The following is a 19,206-nucleotide window of genomic DNA, read 5'->3' on the forward strand; positions in this document are numbered from 1 at the left end:
CTTTCTGGCTGTTTTCAGAATTGTGTCATGTTTACATTCCTGAAAGTTAAATAAACCTACATGGCCGAACTCCTGAGTAGATGGAATAAGGAGGCTTATGATGACTAAAGTGTTTACTTTTTACCTTGTTAGGATCCCTTTCCTGTACAGTTTTTTTGTAGGGAGGGTGTGGGAAACAGGGGGAGTAGGGAAAAAGAAGAGGAGAGAGAGAGAGAGAGAGAGAGAGAGAGAGAGAGAGAGAGAGACAGAGAGAGAGAGAGAGAGAGAGAGAGAGAGAGATTTACACACACTGGATTCCATATGCCACAAAGACCCTCTTTTCTGTAGCCCAAACCACTGAGGCACTCACTGTTCATAACTTAAGTTCCCATCTTTCATTCTTTTTTTTAAAATGCCAGGTCATTTGAATACCTCCTATTGCCCACCCCCAACATCAAAGTATGAATGGGGGGGGGCACCGGTTTTTGCCCATTTTCAAATAGTAAATTATCCATTAGATTTCATCATATCTTAGTAAAGCAATTACACCAAGAAAAGGATAGTGCGTGTGGAATCAATTATGCATGCAGTTGGCCGGAGACCAAAGGCTGTGAAGTGGGAGAGGGCAGAATCGCTCGACACACACAAATAAAAAGCCCCTGGATCTCACAGATGGACCCCATCAGTTCATCTTACTGCCTAAAAAGTTCATGCACTTAATAATTTATTTGTGTTCTGGATACTGTTTCCCAGCTGAATATTAACAACTTTGAGCTGAAGCATGCTTTTAGCATGGTATGGATAGAAGTCATGGAAGGGCAGCAGGAGGGTCCCTCGGAGGTTAAAACCGTACCAGTGTTCTTTGCACACTGTTCAGTTTCCATCCCGATTTGTTTTCTTTCATTAAACATTCCTTTTAATCAGAAAGCTCGTCTTGGCGTTCTGATTCAGCTTGTTAACCAGTGATAAACTCATAAACCAAAGATGAGCATCAATTATACAGAGCAGGTTATCCAACAGTGGAAGACAAACACCAAAATCACAGGCTCTCCAAAAATCGGAAACCATTAGTACCCGGCTTATACAACTAAAGCCTGATACATGTGTGTTTTGGGTGAGGAGCAGAGGAGACGGAGATCCAGACCAAGAAACTGTTTTTTGGTGACTAGGTGAGGACACAGCCAAAACAGCTGGAAACAGACATAACAGAGGCCATGAGAAAACTTAATCTAGAAGAAAAAGCTCAGCCCATGCATGCCAGAGACACTTACTTAAAAGGCCAGCCATACTGAGAGCAGAAACTCCTAGGCAAACCATTGTTTAAGAAGGTATGTTCCCTTTGTACCGTACTCTTCAGTGGGAGGAGTCTGCTTCCTTAATATCCTGCAAAATGCCAGTCTTCCTGCTTAGCAAACTGGTAACAATGAAACTCTCCTCCCAAGGCCCAACAACTTACTTAAATGAAATTAAAAAAAAAAAAAAAACAGCAGATATTCAAGGCAAATATATCTGTCTGGATATCACTTTATATATCTAATTTTTAAAGTACTCTCTTTTCCACCAAATGGGAATAATTTCCACCCTACATATCCACAAACTGTACTTAATGTTAAAAGAAAACGGATAAAACATATGTAATTACTCAAGGTTAGACTTCTAATTCCTCAATTCACTAAAGGAAACTTGGCAAAGAGATGCATCATTTTGCTCCTTTCTACTGGAGCATCTGAGGGAGTAGAGCCACTGAGGCAGCTAATACACAAAACATGATCAAAAGTGATTAACAACAGCTTCATATGCAAATTGCATTAATGAAGGAGTGCAAAGTCATCATGTAAATTAAATATGTCAAATCTCTTGGTGAACTTTCAATCTTGAGAAGAAAAAACACTGCTTTAATTTTTTTACATCATCAATTTTGCAAGATTGAAAATCTAAGAATCTTGGTGCTATAAACAATTTTCACCTTTTTTTTCTCCTTCAGCAGCCTGACAGGCCGGCCTGATGTGCACCGAATGTACATGTTAATAGGCCAATCAAAAATGCAAAACAATTCGCAATTACTGCAAGGACCTAATGGTCATTAGAATTTACAACTAGGTAATGAACTGAAGTCTGCCCACACCATGCATATTCATAAAGCAATTTAGCCTTTGAAGATTAAAGAAGTGCTTAAAATTCAAATGAGCTTTAGTAAATTATCAGTAAGATTCATCCAAAAAGCAAAGGGTTTTTCTTCCTATGATTCCCTCATTTTTTTAATGCAAAATTGTTATATCTTCCAGACTGAGCTTAAACTAAACACAGGGCTCGCAGTCAAGCCAAAGGCGCTGGGAGACAAACAGAGGCAGAAAACCTCGTTATGGACTTTGTTCATAAAACTAAGCCCTTAAGAGCCAAGCCTATCTCTAAACATGGTAATTTATCAAAAACAGCACAGACTTGCTCATAGGCAGTCCTGTGCAATACTCTAAGAGAACAGATTAACAAGATTTCCACCACCCTCCCAAAAAAAGCCTTTTTACCCTCGAGTTGCAGCTCCTGTATCAACATCAGACCTAATTTAAAAACAGCATTTTCATCTGAGTGGAGTCCCTTTAATTTTGAAAGTTCCTAGTGATTGTTTTTTGTTTTGTTGTTGTTGTCGTCGTTGTTGTTGTTTAATGAGAAGAATATATATTAACTTAGATGCAAAGGAGAACTATGGTCTGCTGCTGTGGCATGAAAATTATGTCTTTTGCTATTTATCTTCCTGTGGTTTTCCTTATATTGCACTTGCAGCATTTCATATGGGACAAATGGATCATGCAGACATCAGCTGACAGTCAGAAAGTTGTTTCCCCCCCCCCCCCCCAGTTATTAGTCAGTGTCGTGGGAACTGGGATTTTCATGCCTCCAATTCCCAATCCAGGGAAGAATCATCTCCTTTAGTTGTAATGTTTTCAGGATTTAGCCTTTTGGAATTTACACTGAAGCTCCCTCTGCCTGAGACTGGAAAAAAAATCCCAATCCAGGTAAAAAGTACCATATATGAATATGCTAAAGTAGTATCATTGCTTCTGGTACTATCGAGAATCAAAATAATAGGCTTAGAAAGCACCACATGTCAGTGCTTACTGTTCAGCTGTTGGAGAGAAAGGACTTTTTTGCTTTGGTGATTAGGTTTTGCCTTCAAGGTGAATGCCCATTGAAAAATATTCAAATCTCTCTCTCTCTCCCTCCCTCCTTACTAACTCCCCTAACACCCTCCCCCAAGCTCTTTCCTATAATTGATCTTACCTTCATTATATCTCAGGAGAAGAGAGGGAAATATATGACATACTAGCTCTGATTCTTTGGGATTCTTTCTTCAGTGTCTTCTGTTCCCTAACTTCATATTTTGTCATTTATTAGAAAGAACTCAGTACTGCATGAAACCCACATCAACAAACACCTGCATGAGCCAGAGGTCTACAATCTTGACCAATTCCATTTGACACTAATGTTAGTTTACGTGAGGAGAGTTCAGTGAAGGTTGATATAGGATGTGACAGTGTAAATCAGAATTAGATTAAAAACAAAAGTTTGGGAACCAGGACTGTGCTACAAAGCAAATAGAACTTGAAGGCCAAATTTTCTCTAACTGCCTTCAAGTCATTTCCCCCTATTAGAACTTTCTGTACCTCATTCCAACATGCAATCACACCTCAGAAAGCAGAATGCAGTGGATGCACATAGAACTCAACATACTTCTTTAAAAATACTATAGTTTTAACACACACACACACACACACACACACACACACACACACAGCAATTAACTTATTGCCAGTATTCAGCAAGCAACAGAGACAGACTGCCCTGAGTAGAGAGAAGAGAAGGATGGACCAAGGCTTTGGACCAGCACAAAAGAGACAGACCCAGTCACAATGCCTGCTGTCAGCAACTGCATTATTTTTATACAGGAATTTTTATCTCTATTGTACAAACAAGTATGTGTCTGTGCTGACTTGTTAAGCAATCCACTTGTATGTAGAATAAGATTTTTTTTTCTCTCCTCCTACCAGTCACACAGCTCCAAGATCAGAAGAAATACATAGTCTTTGAAGCGCCTCAAATGTTTTAGTTAAAAGGACAGCAGTTGTTTTCAAAGATCCAAGAGTATCTTTATCAGAATTAAAATTTTCCTTATTGATTTTTCCCTTAACATAATAAAAACATAACATGGGAAGGTTATGGTTTATTATAAAAAAATTCGGACTTTATATCGTTCTTCAGTAGTCAATGTTTTCTTTTGAATGATAAAGAACAGTTTTTATCTTGGGGTGAGATAGGGGTGCAGGAGAAGGAGAAACTCAAGAGCTTTAAAATTTCTTATTGTTAATGTTTTTTTATTAATTTTCCCAACTGTGAATTAGGTGAATGGGAGGGGGGACTTATTCAACTACAAACAGATTACTCTGACAGAGCCCCCCAAATGTATATCCATCACATAAATCTCAACAATAGCAATAGAATGTGTCTTATATCGTGCAAAAATTCATGCATGTCTCTATTTATTTATTTTTTTTTTTGCCCAGGGAGAAACCCCAAAGGCATACAGACCTGATAGTGTCGGGTTTGACAATCCAGCTGTGGGTGGGTATTAAGAGCTGGTCCAGGCTACTCCTTCTCTCTAAAAATTAACAGATGTGATTTGGGGGTAGCTTTTGATATCGTTACTTATCAAGAATATGAGCCATTGATGGAAATGAATTAAAATATCCTGGTGCTTGATGGGAATCTAATTTGTGTTTTTAGGAAGTTTAAAAAGAAAAAAAAAGGAAAGCAAACCACAACAACCATCTATGTGTTTTTTTTTTAATCGTATTCTCGAGCTCTACAATAATTCCATTCTTTATATTTAATGGGAGTTTTTAATCAGCAGACTGGACTCTATCTAAAACTAAAATCAAATTGTAGGTGTAATTGTTCATCATGGATGTTAAGAACACTGAGGATACAAACAAAAACTCATTGTGACTGACCAAAGGTCCCTAGGTATCCCCTTCATCAACATACATGCTCGAGGTTTCCACTGGGAATTCAATGACTGAGCTTGATTCAGGTTTGAATAACATTCTGCCAACGCCTACCTGAAGAGAGGTTTGATAAAGGTTCCTTCTCACCACTGACTTTCACAGGAAGCTCAAACCTGATCATCTCACCTTTATGTGAATATAATTTGCTGTTTATCCATCTAGGAATCTGTTATTTTATCAGCCTATCTAAAAGGGAAGGAAAAAGGAAAGCGGGGAAAGGAGAGGAGAGAAAAGGGAGGAAGAGAGAGGAGAGAAAAAGGAGGAAGAGAGAGGAGAGAAAAGGGAAGAAAAGAGAGGAGAGAAAAGGGAGGAAGAGAGAAGAGAGAGATGGGGGGGGGGGGGGGGAGACAGACAGAAAGAAACAAAGAGACAGAGGTCAAGCTTCAACTAGTTTATATGTACATATCAGTTGTAGATTTGTCCTGACTTATAGCAGCAACCTGTTCAGGTAAAACTTCCAGCATCATTGCATCAGATAGGTTCAGCTCAGTCTCTAGGGTGAGTAAAGAGATGAAACACTTTGGTTCCCTGTCTGCAAACTTCTAATCCATCAGTTCTTGGCAGCTAATTTTTTTTTCCAAGTGTTTTGTTTCAGGAAATGTGTGTATTTTTCTTTGTACATTTTGTGGATTTACCACAACTGGTTCTGACAGCTGTTGATTCTGTTAAATGAACACATTATGAAATCCTCTTTAAAACCTCAAACAGTGGGCTCAAAAAATATAATGGTAAGATATTTTAATGGAGTTCCAGTTGTGAGTTTGTAAGGAGGCACAAATGAATCAGAAAAGCCCCAGATCAGTACTGGATTTGTCCTGTATGGATTTTTGTGTTTGTTTGTTTGTTTGATTTTTAAATGGGGGAAAAGAGAATGTTGTAATTCACCACAAATATTTATTGTATTTCCTTTGTTCAAATCAGATACATTTAAGAGGAAAAGAGAAGGGGGACTCATATACAATTTAAAATAATCAAATGAATGGAATGAATCATGTGTGACAAATAATGTTCCATTTCATCATCCTAGCACACACACACAAAAAAATGGTGGGGGGAGGGAAGGTGTACGGAGACTATTCTAAGAGGGGAAAAAAGATGATGTTTTCATTTTGCCTTAGATCAAAGGAGACTAGAACTGAGAGTGTGGCACACTGAACATTTTTACATTGCTGTCATTCACACTAGGCTATCTAAGTTTTATACAATTCCCCAGACTAGCTGCATATTAAGCTTGCTGTGTACAGCTTTATTATAGTGTGGTGGTGGAAGAAACATTAATATTCCTGTGTTGCAACTGACAGGACATTTACATGCGCCCATCTGAGCTCGCACCTGAGAGCCGCTCCAAGGTACAGTAACTGTACTCCTATTGTAAAGGCAAATGAAGAACACCAATTCCCTGCTGGGATCAGAAGTGACCTCACCACACCCCACACCTCAAATCTTTCCCTTGCCAACCTAACTCAATGCCATCTCAGAATGACGAATGAGCTAAGCAACAGACACCAAGTTACTAACCCTGCTAAGAACAGCAAAAGCCTTCTCTGAAATGTTTTAAAAATGCACAGTGAGTGCAGCTGGCCAGTAAAGGCTAGGAAACAAATTCCAGGGAACCCAATATAGAATATGTTACATCCTAAAGCTGATTAGAAATACAGTATGATGTTTACTGGCTTCAAATTGAGTTTGGCATCATGCATACTGACATATTTTTATTTCAAATCTGCCTTTGGTCTCCAGGAGCACATGTTGAGAGCTTAAAGCTCGTATTCGTCAGGTTGCATTTCCTAGAAATTAAGTTTGTGACAGAAAATGATTCCTGTGGCAGTAATATGATTTGTGATGAAATTAATTAGGCCATTGTCTAAGACACTACCCGGCAAATTACAAAAGTAAATTTGGTGAAATTGACCACTGCTCCATAGACCTTGTAAGGAAAGATAGATGGATGCAAATTAAATATGCTTATATTGAAGAGGAAAAAAAAAATAAGGATTTCATACTCCCCAACAAACGCCAAGAAAGCATACCGTGATTTTTTTTATTGTAATGCAAATAGAAATACTAGTCATCATTGATTAAATTCTATGTGTAGGCATATTTTAATGAACTTTTAATAATGAGTTCCCCTCCCCAAACTGCCACATAAAATAAAAATCTTCTTAATTTAAAACTCTGCTGAAAAATATCAACTAAGTTTCAAATATTTTTAAATCCTTGTAATAACAACACTGCTGACATAGCCACGACCCAAATGAAATCCGAACAAGTAGAAAGGTACTAAAGATCCTTAGTGATTAGATCTCATGCTTAAAGTGTGGCAAGATGCCAGGTTATGTCCAGCTTGATGCTAAGTGCTTTCTATTGCAGAGAGCTGGTACTACTGTATATAAAAACAGACTTGCGCTTGGGGTGAATTTTGTCAAATGATTTCTTTGTGTAACAAAGGGTGTGAACAGACCAACAAATGTAGATTAAATTTATGCTGAGTGACGAAATCCTGTGAATCTCCCTAGCTATGATTTCTACCTAGGTTCAACTTAATATTTTTTTTTCCAAAGGTAATCCAGAGTTTCTGAATTTCACTTTCACACAAGTAGGGACTGTCAGCATTAACCTAGTTCTTTCTATCAGCAATTTCCATTCAGAAAGTATAGAAATCTTGACATAGATTTACATGCTTTCCTATTAATTTGTTTCTTGTTTATTCCAAATCTCCAAATTTAATCCTCAGAGTTCAGAGTGAAACTCTGAACTAAGGCTACATGGGAAAGGAACGATATTCAAGGGCTCAAAAACGTATCATCATTTTGCACCTACCCTGAGTTGATAGCCTACTGTCCTAGCCCACATTTGCAGAATCACGTTTTGAACCCAGTTCCATTGTAGCAAATGTCCAGCTCCACAATCGAATGTCCCATTCCCAAGGAGAAAGGTGTGGGAAATCTATTTCAGATCTCTTAAAGTAAAAGGCACAACTTGCAAGGCAATCGAGGATGGATGGCGTGATTTTTTAAATTACAGTTTTTTTTTTCTTTTCTTTTCTTTCTTTCTTTCTTTCTTTTTTTTTTTTTTTTGATGCTTTCACAGAAAAGACACATAGAATGAGAAGGAAACTTTCTCCCCCTCTGCTCCTGTTCTTCAAGTGAATACATATTTGTGTTTCCAATAAAAGGCCATTTTTACATTAACTATCTGTAACAGCAGGAGATAGAAAAACTAACACAATCCCCACATCATACACAGGATGATCTTCATATCACGTGGCCCAATTCTCAAAACTATTATTTATAAAAGGCTACTAGGAAAATGAACAATGCATCTTTTATGTGTCACCAAAAGGGTAACATCTGAAGAACTTTTGGATCGCCTACATTTTAGCATTTTTCCCCCTTTCCCAAAGTAAATTTAGCAGCCATACAGGCCACTGTGTTTAATTAAGCTTTCAAAAGTCTTCTGACAATGCCAACAATTGTAAGACACTTCTGCAGCTCAATCATGCAATCACTGTGACAGTTCTATTTACAATTTGTCTTAGAAAGAGTTTCTCTGACATTGTACTTTGACAAAACACCCAAGCTGCAGGTTCACAACCTTTCTCTGTCTTATTTACAAATACAGCTTGTATGTAGAACTCACAGGCTCATGACCAGGAGCCTTTGGATAGTAGCCTCACAAATTGATAACTGGTTTGCCAGAATTATTTTTTGATAGGGACTGGTAGATATTTAAGAGGGAAAATATTCATTAGTTTGTGATAGTGGATTCAACTGGAATTTTCAGTAACAGAGTACTATATTGGCTGTTTTTTTTTAGATGCAATACAAACTACTTCATATGTGTCAATAATTTCCATCCAGAACCAAATAAGAAACAATGAAGATAGAGATAATAGGCTACTGTAATTTAGAGTCTCATTTATAATTATACCATAAATGCACAGATACATCTCTCAGTTCAGTTTGAGCTAGCAAAAATTCAAAAAGGTACAAAAGAATTCATTTTGTGAATTCCAAAAAATGTAAGCCTTTAATATTTGCTTTACCTTTTAAATAATAAGCTCTTTTATTTTATTTTATTTGGGAGTTATTATTATTTCCAACTGGATAAAGGTGTGGGATTTATATTTCTTTACATAGATTTGATTTGTGCTATCTTAAGCAATTAAAAAAAAATTCACAAGTACAAATATATGGCCATTAATAAATAGAAAATGATATAATAGTCCAATTGGATGCCTATAGCCAGTCTCCTTTTACCTCATTCCTCCCTCTTCACAAAACTATCCCCAGTTTATAGATTTTTCTATACTCAACAAATTCCAAACCCCAAATCTGACACCATGGGACTGTAAATATTTTTTAGTCTTTTCAATAAGTGAACAGCGTTTTATATTCAGTGATCTCTAGGTACTTTAGTTAATATTACCCTCCATTGTAAAATATGACACTGAAAAAACAAACCCTTCTAGACCTAGCTACAAATTCAAAGCTGCTGGTACCTGGTGGTAAATATTTGGCATACCTATTGATGAAAGCTGCCTCAACAGGCCTACTCAACATAACATTAATTTTCTGTTCAACTCCTGACATTTCTGCTATGATAATAGGTAAATACAACAAATTTTAAATAATTACTCAATGCATTTGAGAAAATTCAATTTAACAATATATAATATATTTATGAATTAACACATATACATTTATATGCTGGTGTTATGCTCATCCATTTATCTGACAACTACAATCATTCTCCCTAGAAAACATTTATTTTGAAAGACTCCTGCACAGTTAAAATGTGCATTATTTTGCTGCAGGTTTAAATCGACTTTGCCTTATTCTGAACCTCAAGCTTTATTTTCTTCAGTAAGACGGTCTTTTAGTCTTATATTTCAGCTTACTATCTATAAAATAGCACACAGCATTCACTTGTATCCAAATTCAACTTAGAACACTAATAAAACCCATTTAGCTGACTACCTTTTTATGTGGTTACCAAACACATTCTTCTAGCAATTTTTCGGGTTCCTTTCCTAATAGGATAGTATTGCTTTTCCTCTCTATTCAAATGGCATATTTAAATATCATGTGAATGATTACTAGGATCCATTCTTTCCTGACCATGAAATGCAAAGAAGCTACGAAATCATGTGCTTTAGAGAAATGTATTTGAAAGTGTATAACTGTCTTCCCAAACTTTGCTTCAGGGGCACCCCACGTACCTAGAGCCATATTGTCCTCAATGGACTGGAATGCTAATTTCACCATAGGACACTACTCATTCATTAATCTCAGTTATTAGAAGCCATGATTCTAGCTACTGACAACTGCTTTGAGATCTGCCCAAACTGTTTATGTTCAGTGATGCCGGGGTGGGGAAAGGTTATTAAATACAAAGAAAAGAATCACAGACTTGCAAATTATCAGTGCATGAAAGCTTTATCTCCACTTGGATCATCTCAATTATGTATCTATATAATATCCAAGATATTGTCTCTGCTTATGAAATCTATTAGCATTAGATTCATTTTTTTAAACATCATCTGTAAAAATGTAAACATCTAGCACTTTTTCCTCCCTCTCTTGTCTACTTCATAGATATTGTAACTTATCTTTAGCAATGATGATAATAATAACTTACTTACTAGAACCTTTATGACAACCACCAAAATAAAAACCACACTATTCCCATTTGTCTCATTATTCACAATCCCATTTCTCAGACTCACACATATACCAGTACAATTCTAAACTATAGCACTTTCTCCTAGTTCCTGTATCATTCCAAGAAACACAATCCTAGAATTTTAGAGCGGGGTCTAAATCTGAACAACTTATTTGGGAGCATGGTGAGTAGTGTGGTTTTAATTCTTGCTTGACAGATACTGTGTTTTGTCTTTTAAACAGAGCAGTTCAATATGTAAATACGATGTTACATCACGCAAGTGTTACTCCATATTTGGTGATTTAGCATGGCTTTGGATCTCCAAAGACTACAAATCCCTTTCCACTAGCTCCTGCTTCATTAATCATGCCTTACACTTCTGTTCATTTTCCTTCAAATCACAGACAGCACATGGAAATGGTCACTGCCACGTACTACGCTAAGGAAAAAAAAAAAAAAAAACTACTTTAACCTATATGTCACATAAGTTGGATGAAAAAAAAAAAACAAAAACAAAAACACCCAACTTTCCAAATCCAGCTTTACTGGTAGCAGAGCCTTCACTTAACTGAAGGGGGGGAGAGGAGGAGGAATCTGAATGTTATTACTGTGAGCATTATAAAAAAAGAAAAAAAATACAAATGCCAAGTTTGATTTTAATGATTAGATTCCAGGGGGAAGAGAGAAATATGACATTTAATCCCCTAAGGCCCACTGAACTATTATGGTTCAACTCTGTGGCCAAACCAAGTCAGAGAGACAAGCTCCAGTGTATCAAATGATTACATGCACTGCCTTCTCTCAAACAGCCAACCCTTCTTTTCTTCCCTTTGCCTATGGGGAAAGATGGAGGGGAAGGCTCTATTGGTGGAAATTACATTTCTATCTTGCTAGATCATCCAGTCACTTGGTTTATATGTTAAACCACTGGAGTTCCATAAAAATGTTTTAAGGAGCATCTTAACAGATTAGGAATCTACCCATAAGGGGGCTCCTTTCTCACCTAGATGAGAAATTTAATCTGTCCTATATTTAATTCCCTCTTCCTTTCTCAACTCCTTAGAAACTCAACATATCCAGGTGCCTTGTAGTTAAAATTAGCTAAAGAAAAGGGCACTACTGAATCTATACATGTATTTTTTTATGGAATTTTTATATCATATTAGAACAGTGGAACTCTGGGCTGGACATTTGTAAGGGTGACATGTGGTTGTGTAAACCACAAACAAAATCAAGATACATCTGTCAAAACCACATCAGAGACAAGAGAGAGTACAGAGAAGCATTTATCATTTAGCTGAGGAGGCAGGCTGCAGAGAGCAGCCTTTTCTGTCAAACCAACCTTTTGAAATTTCCAACATGCCCTTAAACTTTTCGAATAAGCATGTCTGTGCGCTTCAGAAAGTGCCCTCTCTACTCTGGCCTGGCCAGTGGAAAATGGCATCTTAAAGTCAAGGTCGCGGTGTCATCCCTGCCACCGGGCTGTGTTTAATTACAGCCCCATACTGCTGACAGCCAATATGGATCCAAGGGTAGCCCCGGAGCTCTGTTAACTCTTTCCCTACCCCTCCAACCATCCTGCCAAACCATCTCCAATTTAGAAAAGCCTAGTACTAGTCTCTCCCCTTGGGTATTCTTACAAAAGATTTTAAAGCACTAAGATCATTGGATGACCCATAAAAGCCCACGTGATTACTTTATCCTAAACATGATATCAAAATGGAAAATGGTGGACACTAGAAATTAGGCTTGATATATCAAGAACAAGAGGAGGAACCATCCCTTACAAAATGAATAAAAAGGGGGGGGGGGAAGGAATGGTAGTCAGAGCAGACCCAGAGGGCAGGAAGGGGTAGGTGGTAAGTGTGTGTATGTGTGTGTGTGTGTGTGTGTGTGTATTCTATATCTTACTTGGTGGTATGGAAGATATTTATTTTTCTGTCTTCTGAATGTTAGCAACAGGATCGACATTACAGGACTACTGTGGACAGTTACATGGAGAGATAGATAAAACACTCCACCACTCCTTAGTGCTTAGTTATAGCCCCTATTGCAGATAGAAAGAAAACATGCAAACAGCTTTTCTCCTTGCTTCTGATTTACCTGCTATATGTTCCTGTTTGGGGCAAATTCCTCTAGATGACGTTGATAAACAATCGTCATCTTCTGGCGTGACCTGGATGCCAACCTCCACAGGATTGGACGCCTTTTTCATCTCGACTGGTGAAGGTGAGGGTGGCTTATCCACAGCTTTCTCTAAGCAGAGACTGCCATTGCATTGTTTCCGTTTGTGCTCAATAAAAATGAGAATGTCCCCCAATGGGAAGTTCATCTGGCATTGCCCACAGGTGAGAAGGTCATGGTCCCCTTCTGGCGCTCCCAACGTGCCGTGGTCTGGTTCATCATCCGTAAGAATGGCTTCAAGAGGTTCGGCTGCAGTTTGGAAAACATAAAGCACAGGTATTAGAAAACAGAAGAAAAGGGGAGGAAATCAATTCTTCTAAATCTAATCCCTCTGCATTATGTTAAATGTCTCTAGGTTTTAAAAGAAAAAAAAAAGATAGCATATAAAATTTATGAGAATGTTGATATCCACAAGAAAAGGAATTTATCGAAGAGGCCGCTCCTTATATTTTTAAGGAAACTGCCTAACATTCAGGACTACAGAAAACATGTAGTACAAACTTGCCTGGTTTAGAAGTTTAAACCAAATGGGATTTTTAAATGAATGGTTAATGTGGTGGGGTAAGAATTACTATAAGCATCCACCAAAAAAAAAAAATGTGTATATATATATATATATATATATATATATATATATACACACACACACACACACACATATATATATTATATAGTAACATTGTTATGGACAAAAAGTAAATGTGTTTCTTTTCCCCTAAATCAGTGATTTGATTTCTAAACTTCCCAAGTACAAAATTGGTTAGTAACACACACCTTTGTGTGAATGAAAGCAAACACACCTAATTATATCTAGCTAGATACATTTCCATAAAATGCAAGTCTGGTACCTCAAATAACAAAAAGTGCTACATTTACAAGGTGGTCTTAAGAAAGATAACATTTACCTGCAAAATCATCTAAATAAATAATCATAATACAGCACAATTCACACTGCCAGGCCCTCACTTTAAACTATGCCACAATTTTTTTTTAAAGCAAATTCACTGGTAATTCTTCTTAGACACATTAGCTAAATAGGATACTTTTGACTACTTAAGGAAATAAGCCAACTAGTCTTTTTTCCCTCCTTCCATTCTGAAGAAAGGAATGCCTAAAATATTCTAAACGTGTTTGTGCTTGGTGGCCCTCATGATAGAAAAATCAGTATGGTCAACTGAATGCCACATTTCATAACAACGCTGAGAAGTCCTTTCTTTAAACTTGAAATACTTCTAATGTTGTCCAAGTTGACTAATTTTCTGAATGAGCTCCAAAATGCTTCATTATGGAGCTATTTCTGCACACAATCACCAGTGGATGGTATAACAAGGTAGGCATGAAAGACATGCTTACTGCTCACCTCCCCCCCCCCCTTTTTAAACTTTGCCCTGAAATATCTTGGCACCTAGTAGAATAGCTTCTATCATTTTAACCTTGCAAGGGAGAGAAAAGGGTTGCTATGTTTCTGCTCATGAAACACAATGCTTACTTTACAACAAAAACAAACTGCATTACAAAATGCAAAACCCATCCCAAACACTGTCAGTTAATGAAAGGGAGCAGAATATGTACAACTCTCAAACAGTTAATCAGTCTGACCTTCTTTAGCAAGCTGCCAATTTCACATTTAATGAACTTAAAGCCACAGAGAATCAAAAAATAGATTTTAATTTCACTGTAGAATATTGGAACAGATTTTGATAAAGTGCAAAAATCCAGTGAACTCAGGTTAAATTTATTTCAACCCTACCTAGACTGAATATTGAGGGGGAAGATCTGGAGTAGCTCCCAGATGTGCTGGGTAAAATAATATTGAGAGAGCACTACCTAAGTGCACCTGAGCTCCAAGTAGGACACAGTGATAGATTCCATAATTTCAAGCCTCCAGTCCTACTCCTAATTTAACATAAGGTCAACCACAGGAATATGAAGGTTATATTACTGTTAATAAAGACAACAATTTTAGCATTCAAGTTTCTTTTCTCAACTTACTGACAAAAATATAAACACACAATAGACCTGTACACTGTTTTAGAACAGAAAAATAAACATAAGGGCTTTTTGATTTGTAACTTTCTGTTATTTTATTTGAGAACAGTTGTTTGAATTTTGAAAAAAGTGATTTAATTAAATAGGAAAATCATTCTCCAAGATTCTTCCGGTATAAATAAAGGAATTATTATTTTAATATAGATAAATGTATCTTTTTGTTAAATATTAATTACAAGTTATAAACTCTAAAAGCAGAAGAAAAAAAACGCTGTAAAATATTTACATATTAAAATCAGTAGTACCTGGAATCTTGGCCAAAAATATTCCATTCAAGATTTTTTTTTTTTTAATTCCCAGGCCCTGATTGACTTCTGAAATTGGAGATTCTATTTGGCAGTAAAATAAAATATTCTTATAGATTTCAAATAGTTATAAGTAATACTACACAAAAACAGACTTGGTTAAAGTCTTCTAAATGTAGTGACTGAGCTGATTTACAATCAAAACCAGGAAATGAAGTGGTAATTCAGAGGTTGCTGATTACACCTCCACATTTCACCTAATTAATTTTATAGGAGGCAAAGTTCTTGAAAATAACAAGATGATCAAATGTACAGATATAAAACCTGTAACCTCAACATTTTCTATGCTCTTAACGTAAATTATTGCTAATTAACAAGAATTATATCCTAATGTATGAAATACGTTTAACACCGTGTTCCTTGCAAAACATTTGACTATAGATATAGAGAAATAGCAAAACGTGTTTTTATTATTGCTGTTATTATTAAAAAATCAGACAGAGTGTTGCACAAAGGAAATAGGAAAATACGATTATCTTGGTTTAGCCACTGATTTGCATTGACATCTTTTCTCAGTGGCAATCAACATTTCCTTTCTGGGCATCAGATAATTTCTCTGTATTTTAATGCAAATTTCTCTTCCCCTAAAAACATTCCTAATCTCAGCCATTTTACACCCTCCCCCCCACTCCATTTTCCTACCCTCCTTCACCCTACCCCACCCCCATAAACTTGGATCTGAGGAGGGGGAGGGAGTTCTGGATGAGCTCTGAAGAGATAGCAAGAAATAAAATTAACAACCAATTCTCCCTTCACGTGAAATGAGAAGTGGAAAATAAAATGTTTCAATATTCACATAGCAAGACAGACAAGAGATATCTAAATGCTCTTACAACTGATTCAGCCGGTATCTCTCTTCTCTTTCATTTGAGAAGAGTAAAAAGAGAAGAAAAGAAAAATAGGGAAATGAGGAGGGAAGCTGAGGGGGGGATGAGAGAGGCGGAAGAGTGGGGGAGGGGAAAAGCCGAGGACTGGTGGTTGGAAAGAGGTGGGGGGGAGACATGCCTTCTTCAAGTTTGCTTTCCAAGTGCATCTCTGATTGTCAGGGTAAGGGGGGAAAAACGGAGGCTGGAAATATTGGCTTTTTAAAGAAAGGTAAAGTCCAAAAAAGAAAGGCAAAAGAAAAGGAAGCAGACTGAGGTAGGGGACAGAAGGGGCTAAAGGTGGGCAAAATGGAAGAGGGGACAGCTGGAGAGACACTCTACGTTAAGTGAAGTTGGAAGGGTAACTGACTGTCTGCTAGGCACAATGCGAGCAGCGTGCAAAGCGGCTGGCTCCCGAGCAGCGCTCGCTGAGAACACGTGCAAATGCTTCTCCGTCTCTTTTCCGTTCGCTTGAAAGGGGGAAGGGGGGAGGAGCGCACGGAGAATGGGTGTATTTGGGGCTGCTACTGCCTTAACACCCCGTTTCCAGCCCAGCACCATTCAGCTCGAAAACGCAAGGGGCTAGAGCTATATACATCTTGGCTGTTAGTCTGTGAAAAGAGGACGGAGGTTAGGAAGAAGCTGGAGCAAAGAAAGTCATTAAAATATGTGTATATATATAAATACACATATACTCTAACTTCCTCCCCTTGCCTCAAGTCACGAAAAAATTATATTTACAACATGCACGCTCACTCACACTTCTTTTACTGATCCGCTTTGGGGGAGCTTTGCAATGAATTTCCTTCTGCAATTTGGTGCGTGTGCGCGCGCGTTGGTAGTCTGGTTATTCATTATTAATCACGCTGGTGGCATTACTGTTGTGATGATGATGACTATTACTATTGTTGTTATGATCCCCAGGCTGGGAGGTAGGAACTCGGGGGAGGAGGGTATGCATTCGAAGAGGGGAGCGTATGCATCTCTTACAACAGCAGCAGCAGGGCCAGGCAAGGCGAGCTCCCCGGCCGAGAGAGTGAATGCTCCCAGCCAAGGGACTGGGAGAAGGAGATGGCGAAATCTAGCTAGACACCAAGTGCAAACTTGCCAAACCCCGGTTCTCCTTCGGAGGAAATCGTTCCGTCGCTTTCAGCCTTAGGGAGGAAAGCAGAGGAAAAGCGCGCTCTCTAAAGCTAGGTTTTTCCCTTTCCTCTCTCCTATCATCTCCACTTCCAAAAAAAAAAAAAAAAAAATTCTACTCTTCACTGTGCAATGCTTATATTTTTTATCTATATCTCTCTCTATGCGTAATTTGCAAAGGTTCTAGTAAAAATCGTCTTATTTTTGAAAGCCAAAATTAAGAACAAAGAAATAAGAGGAAAAAGGGAGAGGGGAATTTTCCGGTTCGCAGCCGCACGCTCTCCCCCTCCCTCCCCCCAACATATACATCCATTCCTCCCCCGCCAAGGAAAACGTTGAGAATTCAAGGGAGGGGTGGGGGGGAAGGGTTGGGGGAAGGCGGTTTGGTAGTGGTCAGGTTCAAGTTCGCTGAGCTTTCTTGATCTTGCTCTGCCTCCTAGCGACCGAATAGAACATTCAGGTTTAGTTGGGGGGGGAATACAGCTGGGGGTCGGAATAGTCGCTAGCTCCCCACATCTATCCCCCTTTATTGCCCCCATATATTTAGAAAAAAAGTTAACATAAGAGAATCCCCTGTACCCTCATGACTGACTGATCAACCCCTGTAACATGCACGGGGATGGGGAGGGGTGGGGGTGGAAGATTGATGGGGAAAGGGGTGATGCTGTTTGAAAACTCAATGGGAGGTTAGTCTGGGAAACAAGAGGCTACCCTCCGATAAAAACCTCACCTTCATTTTCATCCCAACCTCATGATTTAAATATACATATATATATGTTTGCGTGTATTTTATACACACATATATGTATATATTTTTTGCTCTTAAAAAAAGAAAGAAAAAAAAGCTACCCTCCCGCCTTGGGTACCTGAAAGTATAGTAACTTCAAATCGCTGCGCACCCGGTCTGTTCGGGATCCGGCGTGGCTAGGGGATAGTGGGGGATGGGAATGGGGGAACGAAGGAGGGAGGGATACAAGGGGGTGGGGAAAGGGAGGGATCCTGCAACATGTTTGGGGTGGGGGTGGGTAGAGAGAAGGCAAAGGATCTTCAAAAGTGTGACAAGTTTCTGAGCCAACCTCCCTTTTTAAAAAGACATCTAGAATAGAGTCATTAACATTAATAAACAATTTTTAAATGATTGGGGGGGTGGCATTAAGACTGGCTTTTCTACCCCTTATACTTTTTCTCTAGCAGTCAAACTTTGCCCCAGGCCAAGACAAGCGCCTGGGCTGTAGTTACAGTCAAATATAGCTATTCTGACCACTACACAAACACACACACACACACACACACACACACACACACACTCAACCTACATCCCTTCATATCTCTAACCCAAGATTATTCAGTCTAGGGGGGAGAAAATAGACAACCGGAATATATGGGAGAATTATCCCGGAGTCCTGTAGATCTAAAGCACTGCACAAGCCTCAGCGCAAACTTGTTCTTCGGAATCAAACGTATCCCCCTTCTTCCCCGCCCCCCACTTTGTCTTTGAGGTGCCGGGGAGTTTTATAGTTACAAAGCAAAGTAGAAGGAAAGCTCATTTTGAAACCTCCCCCTATCTATTCCAACAGAGGAAAGGGGGGAACTAAAAGGGGTACAGGGAGGGGGAAGGAAGTGGAAGTGTGCATTGTTCCTCCTTGTTTTGCAAAATAATTTTAAAATCTACCTTTTCCAAAGGCTAATGATGGATGCTGTAAATTCCAATCATTTATATGTATTGGGGGGAGGGGAGTTAGAGAAGGTAAGAGACTAAGTTGTTGCTTTTTCCTACTCTGATTCCAGGGCATCTGATTTTATGTTACTTTTCATACTGTTATTGTTTGAGCTGGGGTTGGGAGAAAGAAAGAAACTGGACCTGCTGCTGCTTTTTCTCCTTTTCGGTCTGGTTTGGTTAGCTTGGGTCCTGTATCTGTTTGTTGGCAGGAGGCTCCCGCACACGCGGTGCTTGTAAACATT

General features: G+C 38.4%; 1 protein-coding gene across 5 annotated transcripts in view; it reads right to left on the bottom strand.

Moving 5' to 3' along the window:
* BCL11A (BAF chromatin remodeling complex subunit BCL11A) overlaps positions 1–19,206 on the bottom strand; it is a 121,012-nt gene that overhangs the window by 99,391 nt on the left and 2,415 nt on the right. For all 5 annotated transcript variants that reach the window (XM_031950511.1, XM_003758255.4, XM_012540195.3 and 2 more), the window contains exon 2: positions 12,807–13,136. In XM_031950511.1, coding sequence (XP_031806371.1) covers positions 12,807–13,136 — 330 coding nt within the window. The remainder of the gene's footprint in view (positions 1–12,806; positions 13,137–19,206) is intronic.

The sequence above is a fragment of the Sarcophilus harrisii genome, chromosome 2 (assembly GCF_902635505.1).
Source record: "Sarcophilus harrisii chromosome 2, mSarHar1.11, whole genome shotgun sequence".
Lineage (NCBI taxonomy): Eukaryota > Metazoa > Chordata > Mammalia > Dasyuromorphia > Dasyuridae > Sarcophilus > Sarcophilus harrisii.